At 42.4% G+C, this 25,546-nt stretch overlaps 3 protein-coding genes across 9 annotated transcripts; 2 read left to right on the forward strand and 1 right to left on the reverse strand.

Annotated features, from left to right (window-relative positions):
- ciapin1 (cytokine induced apoptosis inhibitor 1) lies at positions 1-17,594 on the reverse strand. Of its 6 annotated transcripts, none has more exon segments than NM_001165110.1 (9): positions 1-467; positions 574-655; positions 1,513-1,634; positions 1,722-1,798; positions 2,308-2,476; positions 2,563-2,642; positions 2,728-2,871; positions 4,959-5,121; positions 6,254-6,277. In NM_001165110.1, coding segments are annotated over 8 exon segments (942 nt in total). In that variant the 5' UTR covers positions 5,116-5,121; positions 6,254-6,277; the 3' UTR covers positions 1-356.
- coq9 (coenzyme Q9 homolog (S. cerevisiae)) lies at positions 6,298-14,622 on the forward strand. Of its 2 annotated transcripts, none has more exons than XM_021594616.3 (9): positions 6,298-6,435; positions 8,047-8,281; positions 11,746-11,881; positions 12,001-12,143; positions 12,260-12,344; positions 12,799-12,903; positions 13,229-13,384; positions 14,069-14,122; positions 14,392-14,622. In XM_021594616.3, the coding sequence occupies exons 1-9, from the start codon at positions 6,378-6,380 to the stop codon at positions 14,425-14,427; spliced, it is 1,008 nt and encodes a 335-aa protein (XP_021450291.3). In that variant the 5' UTR covers positions 6,298-6,377; the 3' UTR covers positions 14,428-14,622. The 2 variants fall into 2 exon arrangements, with proteins under 2 accessions (XP_021450291.3, XP_090070692.1); XM_090214566.1 differs by having other exon boundaries at positions 6,324-7,840.
- Positions 14,728-20,172, forward strand: polr2c (RNA polymerase II subunit C). The gene is made up of 9 exons (XM_021594543.3): positions 14,728-15,085; positions 15,438-15,487; positions 18,422-18,490; positions 18,590-18,642; positions 18,757-18,885; positions 18,972-19,023; positions 19,158-19,326; positions 19,422-19,496; positions 19,739-20,172. The coding sequence occupies exons 1-9, from the start codon at positions 14,844-14,846 to the stop codon at positions 19,881-19,883; spliced, it is 984 nt and encodes a 327-aa protein (XP_021450218.3). The 5' UTR covers positions 14,728-14,843; the 3' UTR covers positions 19,884-20,172.
- The last annotated feature ends 5,374 nt before the right edge of the window (positions 20,173-25,546 follow it).

Below are 25,546 nucleotides of genomic sequence, written 5' to 3' on the forward strand. Positions count from 1 at the left end.
GACTTAGTCTATTTTCAGGATTTCCCATTTAATAAGACTTATTTTAGTAGAAAACAATACAGATAGTAATATACACACTTAATTGAACTGACATTTTATGGACACCTGTATGTTAATATGGTGAGTGCCCTGTGAAATCTTCATTGTATGTCCAGGAACAGTTTGTGCATGGTCAAATAAGCCTGTAACCTGGATTGTTTCGCTACTCCAAATACATTTACTTCAAACATGAGATGTAGAAGAGCCATTCTGACCATCTCAGTGAGAACCTGGCATTGGTCATTGACTCCAGGGGGTGGGAGGTTAGAATGATGTAAGGAATGTGATATTCCAGAAAGTATATATTGTGGTTGTTCCTAGGCATCATTTAGCCCTGTGTTGGCTAGTACAATCTTCTCCCCAGGTTTGAAGGCAGGCATCCCAATGTACGGACAGCTGGCACATCGGAAGGCATCGCCCAGGTAACACTGAAATACAGGTCAAAAGATCAGGTCAACAATTACAAACTGGCTTCACAAAGATGCTGGTGTTGACAGCCATGGTGGTTGCATATGGGCAAAGAGTGACACTCACACTTCCACAGGCGGACTTGGGTTTGCTGATTGTCTTGGCACCCTTGCTCTCCTGTTCCAACTCCTCAGCAAGACCACATGAGCTACATAGGAGTAATGACAAACAAGGCAACAGTAAGCATGCCGTCCCCCACAAATGATGCAGCGACCCCCTTGGACTAAGTGTCATTTTGTAAATGCCAGATCTCTATGGCAAGAAGCATCATTCACCCAAGTTGTTAAAATCAGGCCAGTTGTGTTGAATAATGCGTAGGTTTGCTAGAGTCATATTTCAGCACTGCGTTAAACATGTTCATTGCTTGTTATAGCGTCACCGTGTGGTTGATATGAATGTCCTCGCATATGTTGATACTTGAGTGTTTGCAACATATGCACCAAAATTGTGTTACAATATGAATATCATTGACCGATTTTATATACATTTGTGCCAGACCACACCCATGTTTATTGGTCAATAATGGCCAGGTACTATTCCGGAAAATATTAAATTGAGAGACCTTTGTCCATAGATTATATATATATATATATATACACACACACCACTCATTTGGTGCCAGCAGAGTGTTTTTTTTACAAAATTTAAAATGGTGGAAAATCTGACCTTATGGGTCCCTGAGGCAAATGTGTTCCTTGTGGGGAGAGGGCCCTATGTACTGAATTTCATGACTTAAGGTCAAACAGGGTGAGGGGTGTGACCTTTCAAAGTTCACATTTTCAATCTGGAGACAAATCCAGTCGCCTCCCCAATTTCATTGTGGGGGACATTTACAAGAGAATAGTTATGATACAAGGCAACCATGTGTGATTATCTCCATATTTGCACTAGAGATATTCAATAATCAGTTGAACTTTATCACTTGTGATGATGCCAACTAACTTGTTGGTGTATGGGTGAGCCCTCTTTTCTGGAACCAAAGAAAGAGTGAGGGGTGTTTCTTACCAGTTCTTGCAAGCCTTCTTTTTCTTGGTGGTTCCGTCACCACAGGAGGGCGCTTTGAGGGAGGATGCGTCTGGCTTCTTAAAGTCATCTGCATCCAACAGCGCATCTGAATCTACCAGGTCCTGAGAAGACAAGGGAGTGGCATATTGAGAATCACCATCAGAGAAATATAAAAACTAAAAAAATACACAAATCAATCAATCACTCACCACATCATCATCATCCATGTCATTGGCTGACAGGGTCCACGCCCTGGCAGCATTGGGGTCAAGTACAGGTTTGTCTACTGAAACAAAAATCAATTAAATTTTTTTTTGTTGAATTTTACCCCTTTTTCTCCCCAATTTCGTGGTATCCAATTGTTGTAGTAGCTACTATCTTGTCTCATCGCTACAACTCTCGTACGGGCTCGGGAGAGACGAAGGTTGAAAGTCATGCGTCCTCCGATACACAACCCAACCAAGCCGCACTGCTTCTTAACACAGCGCGCATCCAACCCGGAAGCCAGCCGCACCAATGTGTCGGAGGAAACACCGTGCACCTGGCCACCTTGGCTAGCGCACACTGCGCCCAGCCCGCCACAGGAGTCGCTGGGGCGCGATGAGACAAGGACACCCCTACTGACCAAGCCCTCCCCTAACCCGGGCGAAGCTAGGCCAATTGTGCGTCGCCTCCCGGTCGCGGCCGGTTACGACAGAGCCTGGGCGCGAACCCAGGGACTATCAATTACATTTTCAAAGGAGACCAGGAGGAATACTATGAAATGTGAACAGAAGGAAAGAGAACTCCACATACCTGGTTTTGAGGTCTTTTTCCCAAAGGAAAGCTTCAGCTGGCTTGAAGAGCCCACTTCAAAGTTGGGTTTAGAAGCAGACATGCGCACCCTGGATAGAGTGTTACCCTGGAAGCCTGTGTATGTCTTCAGGGCAGACACAGCCTCTGGGGTCAGAGGTTCTTTACTGACCTGTCAATGTGGGTAAAGAAAAAATGTGTAAAGTACACAGTGCCCGGAGGAGTGAATCTATGACATTCCAGTGCTGGTTTACTCACCTCAGTCACTGACACCAGGCCAGACAACTTCAAGGCTGATATAAGCTTCTCAGCAGTCCTCACTTTTTGGTCATCAGTTCCTAAGGACAGGTGTCAAGAATCTGAGTCCTTTACTATGTGTCCTCAATCATGACCAGGACACTCAAACACTTTGCACCTTCTTACCTGTAACAGGTTCTTCAAGCACTAGTTTTCCGTCAGGTTTGATCACTCTGGCCATCTCTGCTAGTGTCTCTGAGGTGTGGACAGAAAAGCTGTCAGAGAGTACACTTGAGAGGACCCAGTCGTAGCTTGATGCTGCATGTGAAGCTGAGGAAAGGAGAGAAAAGAGCATGTAGTTAATAAAATTGTACAATCCGATGCCCTCATAACAACTGTATATATAGCTAGACATATCAGACATGGGATGTTCACACCCATGACACCCACCAGCTCAGATTTAAAAAAAAAAATCCTGTAGTTAAAAGCAGATAAGATTTGCATTCCTCCAACTGTATTCTGTTTATATACCCAACATCCGATTTGAACCTAACTTTTTTTTCTAATAATAAGACATGTGGAATCCAACTAAATAGTCAAAAGCCACCCACGGACCCCCACGCCAAACCCACCCCAACAACGAGTATACCGTATCAGTTCTCCATGTCTGACAAGTACTGTATGTAGTATGGAGCAGTTAGGGTTATGTCCTATCCTACATCCTGATATTCTGACCACTAGATGGTGCTGTTCTTGCTAGTAGGTAATTTCTGACAAATAAAGTTTGATTTATAGTGACACTCATTCACGTGAGGATCTGTTACAACACTTAGCCTATGCTTGTTCTTAAACCCATGCATTGACATGTGGGTCGTTCCACATGTGGGTCCAGATGTGGGTCGTTCCACGTCAAAAAGCCCCCCTCAATGTTAAAGGGAAAAATACATATTGGTTTCCTTACCCTGTAAGCAGGGTAAGGTTTTGGTTTTGTTTACTTTGCCAAACTGCAACTTTTTTGCATTTGTGGCACAAATCCAATGCAAGTCAACGCCAGCTATAATAGCATTTTTGCTATTGAGTTAGTTATAAAATGTATTGTAAGATACTTTAGGATGATTTGGACATGAAGCATGAAACTGCTAATATTAAGTACCATTAACCACGTTTCCATCCACAGTTTTTATACGATTAAAGACATACCGTATTTTTTTTTTAAAATCATGACAGCTGTGATGGAAACAGGACGTTTAGGTTTTTAAATGCCAACAGAATTTGTTTGTTCGACCTGGTGGGATCTTTTTGTGTCAGTTAAATGAATTATACGAGAATGGCAGTGGAAACGCTTTTATGCGCAAATATTTATATAATAACCATCATATTGAAGTAAACTTGGATTTACGAGATGATATGTTGTGTGGTCCTCCCACTACAATTCGGGAAACCATGCAGTTTATTAGGCTACAGATGAAATAGATGAACTTCACGATGGTGAAAGTACATGGTGATCTTGAAGCTCCTTTCAAATAAATATTGATAATATTCTGGTGACATGATGATTGATGCTTGACTGCCATTTGACAAATTAATAATCTCATCATGTAGAATACCCTACAGTAGGTTATCTGCAAACTGATGCCTAGAGCGCACGTGCCAAGACCAGAATAGTAGACACATTTGCTATTTAACACAACAGTTTGTGATAAAACTAATCGGTAGAGTTTTGGAAACACGTTGAACTTTTGATTTTTATTCAGGTCGTCACACACGGATTTTTATCCACAACATGTCCGTTTGGTGGATACACCACTGCTGGGAGAATACGCATATTTTCTTTATTCTAAAATATTTAGATGGAAATCTGTGGCTAAATTGGTTGGAAACCTAGCTACTAACTTGCATTGGATTTGTGCCACAAATGCCAAAAAAGGTAGAAAGCATGGATTGCTGTCATAACAAAACAAAAAATACAGAACAGCACCATCTAGTGGTCAGAACTTGATAATATCAGGATGTAGGATGGGACATAAACCGAACAACAGGGAGGGAAATCACCAAACTCACTGGGAATACATGACATAACATGAAAAAACAATACTCAGAGCTGCAGCTCCATACTACTTGTTAGACATAGAGAACTGATACTGTATACTGGTTGTTGGGGGGATCCGTGGGTGGCTTTTGACCATTTCTTTGTAATCCTCATGTCTTACTCATTGGGGGGGGGGGGGGGGGGGGGGGGTCCAAATCAGAAGTTACTTAATATATTTATTGAACATTACAGGAATCCTATAATTTAAAAAATGGCAATTTGGGTGCAATCAACTAGATTTATTATTTCAACAAAATAATGTTGCAGGAAAGCTAGTTAAATAAAAATAAACAAATTACAGATGAATACGCATAGATAATAAACTTACACATCATAAGTCTTTCCATATTCTCCAGGGACACTCGGCCATCGGTGCCAACCATGGCCCCTAGACTCTCTGCCAGCTCCTTCAGGGTTGTTGGGGACGAAGGCTGGCTCCACACCAAAAGCACCTTATCTCCTGCTTTCACACCAAGGTCTGCCATGTCCTCCTGCAAAGCAGCAATCAATTAATTCAATGTAATTTAAAATCGACTAAAGAAACCACCACAGGACAGCTTCTCCTATCAGACTTGACTTATCTGAGTGGGTGGACATCCTGCTGATAACACAGCAGGGAGACAGGAGTTTTACTAGACCAGGGGAAGACACGAAGCAATAGGGTTTACTCATTGCAAAATCTGTCCTTGTACACTGTTCCCAGAGCGCCGAAGACGTGGATGTCGATTTAAGGCAGCTCCCCGAACCTTTCCGATTCAGACGGGTTGGGTTAAATGCGGAAGACACATTTCAGTTCAACGCATTCAGTTGTACAGCTGACTAGGTACCCCCCTTTCCCTTTAGTATTTTTTTTGCAGGTCAATTAAAAAAATGTATTGCTAATTTGCTACTTGGGGTTTATTTGATCGAAAATATGCTTCGTAATGGCTAGGTTGTTACGAATGCAGTGATATAAGTTGACGCATGTGGCATTTCGGCAACTTATATTAGAGTTGTGCACCTGTTATTCACACGCGTATCTGCCCTATCACTGATCTCGCCTGCCTTCCATCTTTGAGGACATGCATTTCCATTGTTAGAGCGGTCACTCGACTATCTTGTCAATATAATAGATCATCTTTGACTAAAGCACCCTGATAGCAGCAGTCACATGACCTGAATGATTGCGAAACATAAACAATACACAATGCTTTACTGATTTATGTTAGGATTTCACATTTTCAGGACTAGTTACAGCCAGCACCTTGTCTCTGTAGTTCAGGGCTAGAATCCAACCTCATAATAAACACACATGAAATGTGTAATATTCTAGAACCGACTAGAAACCTGGCAAACGACACTACTACCAGTCAAACAGACACCATCAAACATATTTAACCAACTTGTGTTATATAAATGATATTGGTCTTATCGCCTCGTTTAATTGTCTTTGTGACAACCAGCCAGCTAGTAACGGCGTGACATAGAAGTTCATTAACGCTAGCCAGTATAAGCTAAAAAGTTCCAATCAAAAATTATGTTTTCGCTATGCAAACTCAACAAAACGTGTAGTAATTCCGCCTTCACTTTGAGAATTCTGAACATTAAATAGGTCAAAGTTAGATCACCTGCTTGCTAACTTACCTCTCCGGTCAAAACAATTGCCTCGGTCAAAACAACTGGGAAATATTCGACTTGCGTGCTGCTTAAAGAGAGTCGCGTAAAAATGACGCGTCTGATATCTTCAAAAAACAGTTCGTAGCTAGATATGGCGGCGCTGCTACAAGGACTTCGAGTTGGAAGAGCCCTTCGATGTCTTGGCAGCGGTGAGCCAAGACTTGCTAGTTGGTCTTAGTCTAGACATTAGCTCAGGAACTTTTTTTTGGTAATCGTGTAGATTGATTTAGGTCTAAATCGCAAGAGAGCTTGCTAACTAGCTAGCCAACCAATGGGAACACACTTATCGGAGAAGGTGATAATGAAGGACAGAATTAGGTTACATAATGTTGGCTAACTACTCATTGCAAGCTACATCTCAGCGCAAGAAAACATTTAACTTAGTTATCAGAACTGCAAGTATTAAGCTCTTCATTGCAATACACGTAGCTAGGTAACGTTAGTATGCAATCATTGACCCCTTAAATTGTGAGAGGTTGGCGAGTCCACCCATTATTTGGCAACTATAATGAACAAAAATATAAAGTGTTGGTCCCACGTTTCATGAGCTGAAATAACATATCCCAGATATTTTTATTTCGCACAAAAAGCTTTTCTCTAGAATGTTGTGCATGAATTTGTTTACGTCGCTGTTATTGAGCCTTTCTCCACTGCTTCTCAGTGCTAGAGGCGTCACTACAGACCCTGGTTCGATTCCAGGCTGTATCACAACTGGCCGTGATTGGGAGTTACATAGGGTGGCGCACATTTGGCCCAGCGTTGTTAGGGTTTGGCCCAGGGTAGGCCATCATTGTAAATAAGAAGCTAATCAGGTGCATCTTGTGCTGGGGACAAAATGCCACTAATGCAGTTTTGTCACAACACAATGCTACAGATGTCTAAAATTGAGGGAGGTTGCAATTGGCATGCTTGACAGCAGGAATGTCCACCAGAGCTGTTGCCAGAATTAAATATTAATTTCTCTACAATGAGGCTCCTCCAACATTGTTTTAGAGAATTTGGCAGTACGTTCAACCGCAGACCACATGTATGGTGTTGTGTAGGCGAGCGGTTTTCTGATGTCGACGTTGTGAACAGAGTGCCTGATGATGGCAGTGGGGTTGTGGTATGGGCAGGCATAAGTTAGACAACGAACACAATTGTATTTTAGCAATGGCAATTTGAATGATACAGTGACGAGATCATGAGGCCCATTGTCATGACATTCATCTGCCGCTTTAAGCATGATAATGCACAGCCCCATGTCACAAGGATCTGTACACAATTCCTGGAAGCTGAACATGTCCCAGTTCTTCCACGGCCTGCATACGCACCAGACATGTCACCCGTTGAGCATGTTTGGGATGCTCTGGATTGACGTGTACAACAGCGTGTTCCCAACAATATCCAGCAACTTTGCACAGCCATTGAAAAGGAGTGGGACAACATTCCACAGGCCATAATCAACAGCCTGATCAACTCTATGCGAAGGAGATGTCGCGCTTCTAGAGGGAAATGGTGGTCACACCAGATACTGACTGGTTTTCTGATCCATCCCCCTACCTTTTTTTGAAGGTATCTGTATTCCCAGTCATGTGAAATCCATAGATTAGGGCCTAATTTATTTATTTAAATTGACTTACATGAACTAACTCAGTAAAATATTTGACATTTATATTTTTGTTCAGTATAAGTTAAGCTAATACATGTGCTCAGGACACAGGATGCAAAGATTCAGTATGAACATAATTACAGCATCTTTCTCTGATTATTTATTCTAGTGGTGGTTCCAAAAACATCCAGTCCCCAGTGTACTGGCCTGAGACGAGGCTTGCACGGTGCTGCACTTCGGCTTCAGGAGGACAAGGATAAGTCCATCCCAGTCCCTACATCCTCCACCGCATCCCCGACTACAACTTTCCACAAACATTATCAAGCTCACCCATCTGAACATGACACAGCCACGTCAGCGCAGGAAGCTGCTACTGCTGAGGAGGCTCCCCAGCCCAACATCAGGTTAGGATGATACTGCAAACTGACACTTACACACCGTACCAATGCATAACATTACCATACCACATTGTGACATTGCTGCTGATCTTGGACACCCAGAACTAACATCTTTAGTGTGTCAGATGCTCAAATAAATTCTGGGGGAGATTTGTTAGAAAATGTACTAACGAGATTAGTGAAATCTCCACCCGTCTAAACCGTAACTCTCAGCCAGGCTATTGGCCACACCTGAAAAATCATGAGTACCAGAACAAAGTTCCAATTGACAGATGCTACAATTTGTTACGTGCATCTGTCCGCAAGAGTTTACATTGCAACTGGAACAACATTGTCATTTTGTTCTTACGTTACTTCTGACGTGTGTATGCCAACCGTCTACGCTGTGTTCTCTGTTTTTTTTTGCGTTATTTGTAACTTATTTTGTACATAATGTTTCTGCAACCGTATCTTACTGCAAAAAAGAGCTTCTGGATATCAGGACAGCGATCACTCACCTCGGATTAGACTAAGATTTTTTCTTCAACAAGCAGGAAGCACAGGACATTCCCCAAACACCAGAACAGGGCCAATATCCCCGTTATTTGCAAGAGGAGGAGACGCAGGTATAGAGGACGCAGAGCGGGATGCCTTGTGAGGACCCGCAGGAGGCGAGTGGGAAAGCTGCCGTTACCGTCAATATTACTCGCCAACATACAATCATTGGACAATAAATTAGACGAGGTACGATCACGAATATCCTACCAACGGGACATCAAAAACTGTGATATCCTATGTTTCACGGAATCGTGGCTGAATGACGACATGGATATTCAGCTTGCGGGATATACGCTGCACCAGCAAGATAGAACAGCACACTCCACAAGGGGGGGGGGTCTGTGCATATTTGTAAACAACAGCTGGTGCATGAAATTTAAGGAAGTTTAGATTTTGCTCGCCTGAAGTAGAGTATATTGTGATAAATTGCAGGCCACACTACTTGCCTAGAGAGTTCTCAGCTATACTTTTCGTGGCTGTTTATTTACCACCACAGACAGATGCTGGCACTAAGGCCACACTCAGTCAGCTGTATAAGGAAATAAGCAAACAGGAAACCACTCACACAGAGGTGGCGCTCCTAGTGGTCGGTTCTACAAAATTTCTATCAACATGTTAAATGTGCAACCAGAGGGAAAAAAATTCTAGACCACCTGTACTTCACACACAGAAACGCATACAAAGCTCTCCCTCACCCTCCATTTGGTAAATCTGACCACAACTCTACCCTCCTGATTCCTGCTTACAAGCAAAAATTAAAGCAGGAAGCACCAGTGACTCGGTCTATAAAAAAGTGGTCAGATGAAGCAGATGCTAAACTATAGGACTGTTTTGCTATCACAGACTGGAACATGTTCCAGGATTCTTCCGTTGGCATTGAGGAGTACACAACATCAGTCACTGGCTTTATCAATAAGTGCATTGAGGACGTCGTCCCCACAGTGACTGTACTTACATACCCCAACCAGAAGCCATGGATTACAGGAAACATCTGCACTGAGCTAATGGGTAGAGCTGCCGCTTTCAAGGTGTGGGACTCTAACCCAGAAGCTTACAAGAAATCCTGCTATGCCCTGAGACGAACCGTCAAACAGGCAAAGCGTCAATACAGGGCTAAGACTGAATCATACTACACCATCTCGAACGCTCGTCTTGTGTAGCAGGGCTTGCAAACTATTACAGAGGGACAGCCGAGAGCTGCCCAGTGACACGAGCCTACCAGATGAGCTAAATCCCTTCTATGCTCGCTTTGAGGAAAGCAACACTGAAGCATGCATGAGAGCATCAGCTGTTCCGGACGACTGTGTGATCACGCTCTCCGTAACCGATGTGAGTAAGACCTTTAAACAGGTCAACATACACAAGGCTGCGGGGCCAGAAGGATTACCAGGACATGTGCTCCGGGCATGTGCTGACCAACTGGCAGGTGTCTTCATTGACATTTTCAACATGTCCCTGATTGAGTCTGTAATACCACTCCCTGTGCCCAAGAACAAAGGCAACCTGCCTAAATGACTACAGACCCGTAGCACTCACGTCCGTAGCCATGAAGTGCTTTGTAAGGCTGATAACTCACATCAACACCATTATCCAAGAAACTCTAGACCCACTCCAATTTGCATACCGCCCAAATAGATCCACAGATGATGCAATCTCTATTGCACTCCACACTGCCCTTTCCCACCTGGTCAAAAGGAACAATTATGTGAGAATGTTATTCATTGACTACAGCTCAGTGTTCAACACCATAGTGCCCTCAAAGCTCATCATTAAGCTAAGGATCCTGGGACTAAACACCTCCCTCTGCAACTGGATCCTGGACTTCCTGACGGGCCACCCCCAGGTGGTAAGGGTAGGTAGCAACACATCTGCCACGCTGATCCTCAACACTGGAGCCCCCCAGGGGTGCGTGCTCAGTCCCCTCCTGTACTCCCTGTTCACCCACGACTGCATGGCCAGGCATTACTCCAACACCATCATTAAGTTTGCTGATGACACAACAACGACAACGTCACCGACAACAACGAGACAGCCTATAGGGAGGAGATCAGAGACCTGGCCGGGTGGTGCCAGAATAACAACCTATCCCTCAACGTAACCAAGAATAAGGAGATTATTGTGGACTACAGGAAAAGGAGGACCGAGCACATCTCCATTCTCATTGACGGGGCTGTAATGGAGCAGGATGAGAGCTTCAAGTTCCTTGGTGTCCACATCACCAACAAACTAGATTGATCCAAACACACCAAGACGATTGTGAAGGGGGCACGAGAAAAAGCCTATTCCCCCTCAGGAAACTAAAAAGATTTGGCATGGGTCCTGAGATCCTCAAAAGGTTCTACAGCTGCAACATCGAGAGCATGACTGGTTGCATCACTGCCTGGTACGGCAATTGCCCGGCCTCCGACCGCAAGGCACTACAGAGGGTAGTCCGGCTACCCGGACTATTTACATTGTGTCCCTTTTACGCTGCTGCTACTCTCTGTTTATCATACATGCATAGTCACTTTAACTATACATTCATGTACATACTACCATCAATTGGCCCGACCAACCAGTGCTCCCTCACATTGGCTAACCGGGATATTTGCCTTGTGTCCCACCACCCACCAACCCCTCTTTTACGCTACTGCTACTCTGTCCATCATATGCATTGTCCCTTTAACCATATCTACATGTACATACTACCTCAATCAGCCTGACTAACCGGTGTCTGTATGTAGCCTCGCTACTGTATATAGCCTCGCTACTGTATATAGCCTCGCCACTGTTATTTTTCACTCTTTTTAATGTTTTTATTTCTTTACTTACCTATTATTCACATAATACCTTTTTAGCACTATTGGTTAGAGCCTATAAGTAAGCATTTCACTAACGTCTACACCTGTTGTATTCGGCGCACGTGACAAATAAACTTTGATTTGATGGTGCAGTTATGTAGACCAGAGTGGAGAACAAGGAGAAGACTATGAAACAGAGGAGCAACTGCAAGTGCGCATCCTTAATGCTGCGCTGGACTTTGTCCCACTACATGGTTGGACTGTTGAAGCCATTTCAGCAGGAGCTGAGGTTAGTGAGTTTAGGGATGTTGGATTCACTGTAGTTGTGTGGATGGAGAGGTTAGAGAGTGTAAGGTAATATGACTAAATATAATTGTTGCTTTCCTATCACTGTTTTCCTCTGAGCAGACCCTGGGTCTCTCAGCAGCCTCCAGTGGAATGTTCCAGAATGGGGCAGGGGACCTGGTCCTGCACTTCATAGCTCAGTCCAATACCCAGCTAACAAAGCAACTGGCAGAGCATCACAATCAGGTCCAACTTGGTCAGGCAGAGTAAGTTCCCACACTCTAAAATTAGCAGGTGGAAGAATGATATTGCAGTTAGGATTCATATGTGATTTGTTATTGGTATGTATGTGAGCATGTGTTAACTGCAGATTTTCTTGCAGACCAAAGAAAACTGCAGAGTTTCTTAGGGATGCAGTGGAAACCAGATTGAGGATGTTGACCCCATACATAAATAATTGGCCACAGGTATCTTGCACACAACACAGTATAACAATTGGGCCCTATGTGCCCTAGACCTTGACAACTGACAGTTAATCCCCTCACCTTGAACCAGTTCAAGCTACTCCTTGATATAAGGTAGCCTAATCCTGTAACGTCTTTGACACATTAATAGAGGCAACCATTTATTACACCTGTACACCACAGGAGGTTGGTGGCACCTTCATTGGGGAGAACTGGCTTGTGGTAATGGTTGGGGCGGAAGAGTTGGAGTGGTATCAAACAAATGGTTTCCATGTGTTTGATGCCATTCCGATCTCTCAGTTCCAGCCATTATGAGCTGTGCACAAATGTGCCATACAGCTTACTTAGAAATGTATCACTGCCATCCACATTCTTAGTCTCTCCCAATTATTATTTTTTATTACACTCTAACAAATATTTTTTCCCTGCTGATTAAAGTACATCTTCCTTTCTCCAGGCTTTGAGTATTCTGTTTCTGCCACACAACATACCAAACAGTCTGAAGCACCTCTCCACCCTGGTGGATGATATCTGGTACTATGCTGGAGACCGCTCCACAGATGTGAGTCGATCCCCTCCGCCTGAATACCCCTCTCCCCATGTCTTCCTCACCCCTTTTCATCATCACCTCATACTATCTGGCCTGCCTCTGCAAAGGTTACTACTCACCACCTCTCCCTCTCTCTTTTAGCACAGTTTACTCCTTTAATCCATCTCCTATGCGCTATAATATCCCTATTTTACATGTGTGCTACTGACATTTGTCTAATCCAAATATTTATATTTCCATCATGACGAAGGTTTTAGGATAGTCTGTCAACAACCACTATGCTGTGTCTGTTTATCAAAATCCTATTTTTTCAGTTTTCCCTCTGTTCTCATCTCAGTTGAACTGGTATACAAAACGAGCTGCACTGACCGGGATCTATAACACCACAGAGCTGGTGATGGTACAGGACTCCTCAGAAGACTTCCAGGACACCTGGAACTTCCTTGACAACCGCATACAGGATATTGTCAACATGGCCGACACCACCAAACGGGTACTACCATTTCCTCAGGCTGTGTATAGTCTCTTAATATACACTACCGTTCAAAAGTTTGGGGTCACTTATAAATGTCCTTGTTTTTGAAAGAAAAGCTCATTTTTTGTCCATTAAATTTATATCAAATTGATCAGAAATACAGTGTAGACATTTGTTGTAAAATTACTATTGAATCTGGAAACGGCAAAAATTTTGTTCCAATGGCACGTTGTATTAGCTAATCCAAGTTATTTTAAAAGGTTAAATGATCATTAAAGCCTTTTTGCAAAAATGTTTTCTAATGATCAATTTGCCTTTTAAAATGATAAACTTGGATTAGCTAACAACGTGCCATTGGTACACAGAAGTGATGGTTGCTGATAACGGGCCTCTGTACGCCTATGTAGATTTTCCATTAAAAATAAATATACCGTTTCCAGCTACAATAGTCATTTACAACATTAACAATGTCTGCACTGCATTTCTGATCAATTTTATGTTATTTTAAATGGGCAGAAAGTGTTTCTTTCAAAAACAATCATTTTTAAGTGACCCCAAACTTTTGAACGGTAGTGTAGGTAAATGGTCACCAGTAATGAAATGTAAAATTTATAAATCATTAGAAAGACCTCACTAGTATACAACCTATATTAAGGGAACTCAATACGTGTAATTGACATCTTTTGCTATTGAGTCCTGTAGGTGGCATCCACAGGAGAAGCAGTGGTGCAGGGGCTTATGGGAGCTGCTGTTACGGTGAGGATGCTAGAGAGAATATGCATGTTTGAGATGCACAAAATAAAGGATTATTATAACACATTTACAGCTTAAACGCTTCTCTAGACATTGTGAAGATATGTTGTATCTGTGTCTTGAACACGCACAGCCTCATTGCTTGTAACCTTAGGTGGCTTTTTCCCCCAAAATTCTGCATTGTTTAAATGATAATACCAGGCACTGCATTTGTTTAGTTCCAATTGTATTTTGTGTGTTTAGTAGTGACTGGAGATTTCTCTATTTTTCAGCTGAAAAATCTAACTGGAATTAACCAGAGACGGTGAAACAAGATGGCTATTTCTGTTCCACCATCCCCTCTAATCTCTGCCAGTTAGGAGTTTGTGTTTCAATTGGTTTTCCCTCATACCCACTCCTATCCCTTTTGTATAAAGGACACAAAAATGTGATTGTATTTGAAACATTTTTTGTTCGGCTCCATTGAGAGTTCATAAATAAATTACAGATTAATTACAACAGAACAATTTTCTATTTGTTTTTCACCCAAATTGATTTAGGATGAGGACAAAGCATAATCGGAAAGTGTCAACTAAGAAACAAATCTTTTAGATATATACTGTGTGTATTAACACCTATCTCTAGGAGTTCCTACAATGCGTTAACAACACTGCATGGATTTTATCTTGGTGCAATTTTTTTTAAATTTAGAACATATTTCTGGACGTCACGGGGTGTGACCCGGATGTTAAAAAGAACCCGCCCACCACGACTGACCAATCAGACTTTTGATTTATTTCGGCCAATAAGCGGTAAGCAATTTGAGGCCTTCCCGGTGGCGTTGTTTAGACCGACAAGACGTGTAAACTTTAATGTAAATTGCTTTTCTTATACGTTAACCATGCCGTATGCAAACCAGCCAATAGTGAAGATCACAGAACTGACGGATGAGAATGTTAAATTTGTCATTGAGAACACCGACCTGTCGTGAGTAACCATTCAACTGATTATCAAAAAGATGTTAGCGAGCTTGCGATAGGGTAGCCAATGTTAGCGCGCCTGCGATAAACTTGATAATCACAGCTGTAAATGTTTTGATCGTTGTACATGAATACATAAGTTGCAATGGAAACAGACGTGTGACTAACTAGCTAACGTTAGTTGGCTTGCAAGGGTGGCGCACCGGGGCTTAAACCATTGTCTCTCCTGGCTCTTATCTGGGGTCGTGGTGCTCGACGACATGGAGGGCTTGCTGCTAGATCATATTCTTATTACAAGAGACTGCTACTGTCTAAAGTTGCACATTCATTCTTTCACGTGTGTTATCTTATTTATACAGGGTTGCGAATTCCATACGACGTGTCTTTATGTCAGAAGTTGCAACAATAGGTAAGAGTGATTAAATCAGTCTGTACATAATTAATTAGTACTAGTGTATATACAGCCTGAAACGAATAGCTGCTAAATCGTGTAAATAAATTGTCCTTACAAGACAATGTTTATAGAAAATTAAATTTAAACTTACTCTACCGGTTGTATGTGAGATGTTTCCTTCAGCTGCTCGAAATTTGCAATATGCAATTCGGGGCGTTTCTTGATGTGGGCGTTCCTTTATCAGGTACGCCAATTTGTGCCTGCCATTGGTCAATTCCGGTGATATGATACTGGTTTCTCGACACAAATTATTTGTTTGCATAGGTTAGGATAAGTACTGTGGCAGATTTTAAAAACAAATATCTTATGTTTCACTGAGTTATAGCTGAACAAAGACATGGATAATATACAGTTGGATGGTTTCTGTGCAATTGCAAAAAAGAACAGCTACGTTGTCTATTTCTCAATAACAGCTGGTGTGCAAAATTAAATATTAAGGAAGTCTTGAGGTTTTGCTCACCTGAGGTAGAGTATCTCATGATAAGCTGCAGATCACACTATTTACCAAGAGTTTTCTATTTTTTTCGTAGCTGACTATTTACCAACACAGATGCTGGCACTAAGACCACAGACAATGAGCTGTATAAAGCCATAAGCATACAAGAAAATGCTCATCCAGAGGCGGCATTCCTAGTGGCCGGGGGCTTTAATGCAGGAAACCAAATCTGTTTGACCTAATTTCGACCAGCATGTTACATGTGCAACCAGAGGGGGGGGGAAGCTAGACCACCTTTACTCCACACACAGAGACGTGTACAAAGCTCGCTCTCCCCTTCCATTTGGCGAATCTGACTATTATTATATCCTCCTGATTCCTGCAAACAAGCAAAAACAAAAGCAGGAAGTACCAGTGACTCACTCAATACGGAAGTGGCCAGATGACGCAGATGCTCAGCTACAGGACTGTTTTGCTAGCACAGACTGGAATATGTTCCGGGACTCATTCGATTGCATTGAGGAGTATACCACATCAGACACCGGCTTCATCAAAGCACATCAATGACATTGTTGACCGTACGTACATACCCCAACCAGAAGCCATTCATTATGGGCAATATCTGAACTAAAGGCTAGAACTGCCACTTTCAAGGAGCGGGACTCTAACCTAGACACTTATAAGAAGTCCCGCTATGCCCTCAGACAAACCATCAAACGGGCAAAGCATAAATACAGGACTAAGATTGAATCCTACTACACAGGCTCCGATGCTCGTCGGCTGTGGCAGGGCTTGCAAACTATTACAGACTACGAAGGGAAGCCCAGCCGCACAGTGACACAAGCCTACCAGAAGAGCTAACTTACTATGTGTGCTTCGAAGCAAGCAACACTGAAGCATGCGTGAGAGTACCAGCTGTTCCGGATGACTGTGTGATCACGCTCGCCAGGTCAACATTCACAAGGCCAGGCGGATTACCAGGACGTGTACTCCGAGCATGTGGCACCAGGACAACAACCTCTCTCAACGTGATCAAGACAAAGGAGATGATTGTGAACTACAGGAAAACGATCATCATGGTCCAAACACACCAAGACATTTGTGAAGAGCGCAACAACGCCTATTTCCCCCTCAGGACACTGAACAGATTTGGCATGGGTCCTCAGATCCTCAAAGTTTTACAGTTGTATCGAGAGCATGACCTGGTTGCATGACCGCCTGGTATGGCAACTGCTCGGCGATGAAATAACACATGGCATTCTCTCAACTGGCTTCATTAGGTAATCACCTGAAATGCATTTCAATTAACAGATGTTAAATTAATTTGTGGAATTTCTTTCCTTAATGCGTTTTGAGCCAATCAGTTGTGTTGTGACAAGGTAGAGGTATACAGAAGATAGTCCTATTTGGTACAAGACCAAGTCCATATTATATCAAGAACCGTTTAAGACATGAAGGTCAGTCAATACGGAACCTTGCAAGAACTTTGAAAGTATCTTCAAGTGCAGTCGCAAAAACCATCAAGTGCTATGATGAAACTGGCAATGTAGAAAATAGTCCAAATAAAAACCCTTGAATGAGTAGGTGTTCTAAAACTTTTGACCGGTATTGTACATATGACCGCAACTAACCTGTACCCCTGCACATTGACTCGGTACCAGTACCCCCTGTATATAGCCTTGTTGTTATTTTATTGTTGATCTTTTTATTTAGTCAATATTTTTCTTAACTGCATTGTTGGTTAAGGGCTTGACAGTAAGCATTTCACAGTAAGGTCTACTACACCTGTTGTATTCGGCGCATGTGATAAATACAATTTGAATTGAGATTAGGATCATTAACGTGGCTGGTTAGGATCATTACTGGCGTGGCAGGTTTAGGAGAATGAGGTTAGGAAAAGGGTTGGGGTTAGGCTCAGCTACATTGCTACAGTCAACAACTGATGTCCCTGAAGCGAAAGAAATGTCCACAGACCAATGGCGAGCATCAATGGATGTAACTTCATATCAGAAATGCCCCTAATTGCAGTCTGCAATTACTCTTGTCAAAAATTGAGACAAAGTACCCACCTGAAAATATTGTTTACTCAACTTTTTATAGAGGCATATTACCGTCTCTCTAAAGTTGGGTAAACAATACTTTCCTGTGGATATTTTCTGATATTACCGGAAGCTGAAAGACTAACAGCACAGACAAAGAGTACGTTTTTAAATGTAATATTATTCATCATTCTGGCTTGTAAGGAACATTTTAGATGATTTTGCAGGCATTTGTGTCAGGCTGTGTATATACCAATTGTGTATTACAGCCTGATTAATCAGACTAGGTAAGATGCAGCATCACCCGTGGTTGTTATAATCTCATGAACGTGTAGACATTTGTTAGTCATGTTCTCCCCAGTCCCCACAATGATTAATATTTTTGGAAGTGTTCATGTCCTTGTTTAATTTCAGCTATTGATTGGATTCAAATTGATGCAAATTCTTCTGTGATCCACGACGAGTTTATTGCTCACAGAGTGGGTATGTAGTTAATGTATTATTATAAGATTCTATGTTTTTTTCTCCTTTTATACCAATATTGTACTGATCACTAACTCAGTCTATGGTCACATTTTTCAGGTCTTATTCCCCTTACCAGTGATGATGTTGTGGACAAGATGCAGTACTCCAGAGTAAGCATTTGGACACCTGATGAAGACCAGACAATGGCTGAAAGTTATGCTGCCAGCCATGCACACTTGAAGATAAAACCACTAAGTCTTTTCACCTATTCCCGTCTACCGCAGGACTGTACATGTGACGATTTCTGCCCAGAATGCTCTGTTGAACTGACACTGGACGTTCGCTGCACAGAGGACCAGACCCGCCATGTGACCTCACGAGACCTGCTGTCCAACCACCCTCGAGTCATTCCTGTGAGTGCGCTTCAGTTCAACAGTAATTCACATACAGATTTTCCTTTTGTTCGGAAGCGAGTTGACTTATCTTATTTGATCTTTAGGTGACCTCCAAGAGTCGAGACAATGATCCCAATGACTATGTTGAACAGGATGGTAGGCTGCTCTTTCCAATGGTTTTCTATTAAAGTATTTTATTATAAATAGTTGGTCTCTTACATTCATTGCCGCTCTCGCATTATCATTCTGCCCTCTTCCTCATCTTGGCTCTGCCTCCTTCCTCTCGTCAGACATTTTGCTGGTGAAGCTTAGGAAGGGTCAGGAGCTGCGTCTCAGAGCTTATGCCAAAAAGGGTTTTGGCAAGGAGCATGCCAAGTGGAACCCTACAGCAGGGGTGTCCTTTGAGTATGACCCAGACAATGCACTGAGGCACACTGTTTATCCACGGCCAGAGGAATGGTGGGTTACATTTTAATGTTCTTAATGGAGACCCATGACCGTATTCTGTGAGGGGGAGAGTTACTGTGAATTGACCCAGAGTTTTTCTGTCTCAGGCCAAAGAGTGAATACTCAGAGATTGAGGAGGATGAGGTGCAAGCACCCTTTGACCCCAATGGCAAACCTGAGAGGTGAGTATCAGTTAATTGGAGTCTAAATGGTTCTTTACCAGTCAGTACCAATGTATTGAATTACATGTCTGTTATTGAGCATTTGTGTCCTTCAGTGTCAACTGTCGCATTCCAATGATGACTGTGTGATACAGGTTTTGATGGTGTTAAAGCAGTATGTGATGACAAAAGATGGTGAATAATGATCAGTAGGAAAGATGGTAGAGATGTCACTGTTCATTTGTTGTGGCACAAACTTGCAGGTTCTATTACAACGTGGAGACGTGTGGCTCACTGCGACCGGAGACCATCGTCATGTCTGCTCTGGCAGTGCTGAAAAAGAAACTGAGTGATTTACAGACCCAGCTGAGCCATGAAATCCAGAGTGATGTCCTCACGATCAACTGAGTCCTGCAGTTTTAGCCAGTTCTACACTGCTCACAGAGATCAGAAGCAGACCCAGTTCCAAATGATGGATTTATTTGATGGTAGCAAATTTGTGATATTGGCAGGAGAAATGTTGATCCAACCATTTCAGCTCACCTACTGATATCATCTGTTGTTTCTACATCATCACCATATTGTTTTGTCTACATCTCTGCTTTGTAGAAGTTGTTTGCAGGATTATTTTTTTTTAAATTGTATATTGTGGAATTAACTTTTTCTTTTTTTTCCAATAAACCCCCATTTTCATCCAGCTTGAAAGTGATTGCCTTTTAATCTAAATAAGGTGGTGAATTAGAGGATAGGTGAGCAGTCATTGTGACTTGGGTATATGTAGCCTACTAATGTAGGCTACAAGGTGTCACATCAATGTTTGAAGAGAAACCTACAGAATCGCAATGGTGTCTTGCGATCAATACTTGATATTCAGACAGTATCCAACTCATGCATCACTGGCCTGTTTTGGCTGAATAAGTGATCAGATTTCATTATTGTAGTTACCACTAAGGAAAGGAAATTGGGTTGATTTTGTTAGCTTTAATTAGCATTACAGGGTCCCAGCTTTTCAGTACTCAGCCAAAGCGTAAGTGTAGCCTACAACCTGTCCTGACGAATGAAGTGCTGGCATGACAGCCGGTAGCATAGCTATTAGAGCGATGGGTCAGTAACCTTGAGTAAGGCACGTAATCCTAATTGTTCCAGGGTCAGAGTTGATAATGGCAGACCCTGGCCATGACACCACTCTCAGAAGGTGCCTCCAGGAGAGTTGGGATATGGAAAGAAAACAAATGACTAATTCACAGATGCGTATTAATACACACTTGTACATGTGGGAAATAAGACAAATATTAGCACCCACCAAATGATGATTTATGTACATTTTCGGTGCTGCTCGAGCCCAATCTAGTCACGGATGCAAAACCGAGGGTTGATATTTTGGGGATAATCTCAATCGCGTTCTCCTCGCCTCTTTCTGAAAACCCATTGGAGGAGAAGGTCAGAGGGGAGGGCGCTCTTCCTTTCTCATCCAATGGAGTTTGAGAAGCAGGGGAGGCGAGAGAAAGCGAGAACTATTCAATTGAGTTTCTCCCTAGCACGTGAAAGGGAAGGTGCGTGCATCGTGAACATGGAGAAGTGTGATATTCATGTTCAAATGATTTGCAGAAAGATAATCAATTCCAGGCAATTAATGTCAGGTCAGAACCGACTACCCTATTAATACATGGTTATTTTCATGATATCCCTCATAAATACAGCAACAATGTTGCGACAGAGACAGTGAGGAACAATATTGCGTTCATTGAATGAATGCCTCACGTAATCGACAACGTAGACTGGTGTCTCAAGGGCAAATAATATACAGTAGCCTAATAATCACTATGCAAATTGCTTCACAGACAGTGAAATTCACTACTTTTATCAAGTAATTTTTACATTGATGAAGATTATAGCACTATAACTCTGCTTTTTTTCCAGATAGAAGTTTATGTGGATATCTTGATTTGACTTTTGAACTTGGTCTCATGTGCTGTGACACAATCAACACAGAGGCTGAGATGTCTGCAGCAGAAACTGAGGCCTGTGTCTATTTATTTATTTTATTTTATTTCACCTTTATTTAACCAGGTAGGCAAGTTGAGAACAAGTTCTCATTTACAATTGAGACCTGGCCAAGATAAAGCAAAGCAGTTCGACACATACAACGACACAGAGTTACACATGGAGTAAAACAAACATACAGTCAATAATACAGTATAAACAAGTCTATATACGATGTGAGCAAATGAGGTGAGATAAGGGAGGTAAAGGCAAAAAAGGCCATGGTGGCAAAGTAAATACAATATAGCAAGTAAAACACTGGAATGGTAGATTTGCAATGGGAGAATGTGCAAAGTAGAAATAAAAATAATGGGGTGCAAAGGAGCAAAATAAATAAATAAATGAAATACAGTAGGGAAAGAGGTAGTTGTTTGGGCTAAATTATAGGTGGGCTATGTACAGGTGCAGTAATCTGTGAGCTGCTCTGACAGTTGGTGCTTAAATCTAGTGAGGGAGATAAGTGTTTCCAGTTTCAGAGATTGTTGTAGTTCGTTCCAGTCATTGGCAGCAGAGAACTGGAAGGAGAGGCGGCCAAAGAAAGAATTGGTTTTGGGGGTGACTAGAGAGATATACCTGCTGGAGCGTGTGCTACAGGTGGGAGATGCAATGGTGACCAGCGAGCTGAGATAAGGGGGGACTTTACCTAGCAGGGTCTTGTAGATGACATGGAGCCAGTGGGTTTGGCGACGAGTATGAAGCGAGGGCCAGCCAACGAGAGCGTACAGGTCGCAATGGTGGGTAGTATATGGGGCTTTGGTGACAAAACGGATTGCACTGTGATAGACTGCATCCAATTTGTTGAGTAGGGTATTGGAGGCTATTTTGTAAATGACATCGCCAAAGTCGAGGATTGGTAGGATGGTCAGTTTTACAAGGGTATGTTTGGCAGCATGAGTGAAGGATGCTTTGTTGCGAAATAGGAAGCCAATTCTAGATTTAACTTTGGATTGGAGATGTTTGATATGGGTCTGGAAGGAGAGTTTACAGTCTAACCAGACACCTAAGTATTTGTAGTTGTCCACGTATTCTAAGTCAGAGCCGTCCAGGGTAGTGATTTTGGACAGGCGGGCAGGTGCAGGTAGCGATCTGTTGAAGAGCATGCATTTAGTTTTACTTGTATTTAAGAGCAATTGGAGGCCACGGAAGGAGAGTTGTATGGCATTGAACTCCTACTACTCCTATTCTTCACTTGAAGAGGAAGAGTCATACCAATGGCAGTTCCGGCTCTGATCCTCCCATTGAACCACATCCAGACATTGACATGTTCTGGTACACATTCATATTAAAAGTATACCAAAAGTCTCCAGATCTTCCCATGACCCCAGTGTTATTGACCAAATAACATGTAGGCTTCATTTTGTCACAATAACATGTTGACTTCACAAACTATAGAGAGATATTCAACTGGATCATTATCCTTCTGGTGAGACATTCTCTCTGGATACTAAATGAGCTATGCAGGGAAAGAGAAGAGACCAATGGTGTATTTTGTTTGGGTTTTTCCCACTCAGATCCTGACCCATGCTCACCTGTTCATGGATAACTTTATACAGTGAGTACATGACACACACACACAATTTGCAATTCATGTGTTTTATTTTTTCTCTGACCTCTTCTGAACAGACATGGCTTCTTAATTGATTTGAAGAAGGTCTTGGAACACCTTATGGAGGACACTGACTGGCCATCTGTCTACCTCATACTGGGTGAGGCTTTGTCATCCCTGAACTATTGTCAGCTTTGATGTACAGTACCCTACCTCAAACAACTGCACAAGGAATATACTGTTAATGAATATGAGTAATAAACTCACTCATCCTTCATGCTTCTCTCACTCTTGCAGCTGCCAATATGTTTGCAATTGCTGCTCTGCTACTTGAGGTGTCTGGATAAGGTGAGACAAGTCTACCCCGGCTTTTCAAATAGGAGCGGCTCAGCTATGTGAACTGTCTCACAAAGGTTGATGTGTTGATTCTAGGGAACACTGTCCCCCAGTGCAGTGTGCTGTTTACACCTGGGGCACTTGGGATAGCTGACACTTTTTCCTGACATTCTATATGATTCTTCAAAATCAACAGTTAAATACCACAAATATGATCTGCACAGATATTGACCTGCACTTACCATTCTAGTTTATGGCTCAGTTGCTATAAATCACCTGGATTTCTGCATAGATTAGTCATAAAATGTATCTGATAATCTTAGTCACAACAATAGACAAGTCGTGTGCTTAAACTAATAACACACAAATTGTATTTTTCTTGTCTATATTGAATACATAATTTAAACATTCACAGTGTAGGTTGGAAAAATTATGTGAACCCCTAGGCTAATGACTTCTCCAAAATCTAATTGTCAGCTAACCTGGAGTCCGATCAATGAGAAAAGATTGGAGATGTTGGTTAGAGCTGCCCTGCCCTATTACAAAAACTCACACATTGAGTTTGCTATTCACAAGAAGCATTGCTTGATGTGAACCACGCCTTGAACAAAAGAGATCTCTGAAGACATAAGAATTGTTGAGTTGCATAAAGTTGGGTTACAAAAGTATCTCTAAAAGCCTTGATGTTCATCAGTCCACGGTAAGACAAATTGTCTATAAATGGAGAAAGTTCAGCATTGTTGCTACTCTCCCTAGGAGTGGCCATCCTGCAAAGAGGACTGCAAGAGCACAGCGCAGAATGCTCAATGAGGTTAAGTATAATAGAGTGTCAGCTAAAGACTTATAGAAATCTCTGGAACATGCTGACATCTGTTGACGAGTCTACTATATGTAAAACACTAAAGAATGTTTTTCATGGGAGGACAACACGGAAGAACCCACTGCTGTCCAATTTTTTCTCTGACCTGGATGTTCCACAGCGCTACTGGCAAAATATTCTGTGGACAGATGAAACTACAGTTGAGTTGTTTGGAAGGAACACACTGTGTGGAGAAAAAGGCACAGCACAGCACACCAACATCAAAACCTTATCCCAACTGTAAAGTATGGTGGAGGGACCATCATGGTTTGCTTTGCTGCCTGAAGGCCTGGACAGCTTGCTATCGTCGACAGAAAAATGAATTCCCAAGTTTATCAAGACATTTTGCAGGAGAATGTTAGGCCCCATCTGTCCGCCAATTGAAGTTCAACAGAAGTTGGGTGATGCAACAGGACAACGACCCAAAACACAGAAATAAATCAACAGAAGAAAATAAGCCTTCTGGAGGGGCCCAGAGTCCTGACCTCAACCCGATTGAGATGCTATGGCATGACTTCAAGAGTGCCGTTCACACCAGACATCCCAAGAATATTGCTGAACTGAAACAGTTTTGTAAAGAGTGTGGTAAACCGTTGCATTGAGCATGCAGAGATTGACACAGAGACAGGGAGGCTTTAGTCCACAAAAACAACTTTACTAACACAGAAAATAAACATTAAAGAAAATCACTTAGGTTTGGCTTGGGCCTTCTTCTCTACTGTGGCTTGGTGTCGGTCTCTCGCGGTGTGCCACCGTGCTCCTTTTATTTGGCCTCCACGACTGGTTGGCACTTTCCTCTAATTACCTCCACTTAGAGCCGTCCGTGTCGGGGTGCCCAGCTCCCGTATTCCCAGCAGAGGGAGCCAACGTCGCCTCACGCACCTCCCCTCTTATTACCATCCCCCAGGGTAGACCCTGCACTGTGAATTTTTACACGGTGTGTTCAATAAAGACATGAAAACGTATCAGCTTTTGTGCGTTATTAGTTTAAGAAGACTGTGTTTGTCTATTGTTATGACTTAGATGAAGATCAGATCAAATTTTATGACCAATATATGCAGAAATCGAGGTAATTCCAAAGGGTTCACATACTTTTTCTTGCCACTGTAGCTTTGTGCGAATTTGCACCTCAACTTGAGATGATGACTCACCCTGTCTGGTCAGACTGTTTGACTGTCTACCCATCAGGAGGAACATACTTATCTCTCTGGCCCTACACTGTTCTTGGGCTCAAGCTTTATTCTTACCAAGAAACCAACAGTTGGTGTCGTCAGGGGGTCGGTTTCA

The sequence above is a fragment of the Oncorhynchus mykiss genome, chromosome 1 (genome assembly GCF_057628025.1).
Source record: "Oncorhynchus mykiss isolate SJ-2025 chromosome 1, ASM5762802v1, whole genome shotgun sequence".
Classification (NCBI taxonomy): domain Eukaryota; kingdom Metazoa; phylum Chordata; class Actinopteri; order Salmoniformes; family Salmonidae; genus Oncorhynchus; species Oncorhynchus mykiss.

Coding starts and splice junctions, on each gene's coding strand:
- ciapin1 (XM_021559670.3), bottom strand. CDS start 15,794: ATGCAAACAAATAATTTGTGTCGAGAAACCAGTATCATATCACCGGAA. Junction 1,635..1,721: donor ACATGGATGATGATGATGTG/GTGAGTGATTGA, acceptor TTGTCTTCTCAG/GACCTGGTAGATTCAGATGC. Junction 468..573: donor CCAAGTCCGCCTGTGGAAGT/GTGAGTGTCACT, acceptor CCTGTATTTCAG/TGTTACCTGGGCGATGCCTT.
- coq9 (XM_021594616.3), top strand. CDS start 6,378: ATGGCGGCGCTGCTACAAGGACTTCGAGTTGGAAGAGCCCTTCGATGT. Junction 12,345..12,798: donor ACATAAATAATTGGCCACAG/GTATCTTGCACA, acceptor TCCTTTCTCCAG/GCTTTGAGTATTCTGTTTCT. Junction 12,904..13,228: donor CTGGAGACCGCTCCACAGAT/GTGAGTCGATCC, acceptor TTCTCATCTCAG/TTGAACTGGTATACAAAACG.
- polr2c (XM_021594543.3), top strand. CDS start 14,844: ATGTTAAAAAGAACCCGCCCACCACGACTGACCAATCAGACTTTTGAT. Junction 18,643..18,756: donor ACAAGATGCAGTACTCCAGA/GTAAGCATTTGG, acceptor CGTCTACCGCAG/GACTGTACATGTGACGATTT. Junction 19,024..19,157: donor TGACTATGTTGAACAGGATG/GTAGGCTGCTCT, acceptor TCCTCTCGTCAG/ACATTTTGCTGGTGAAGCTT.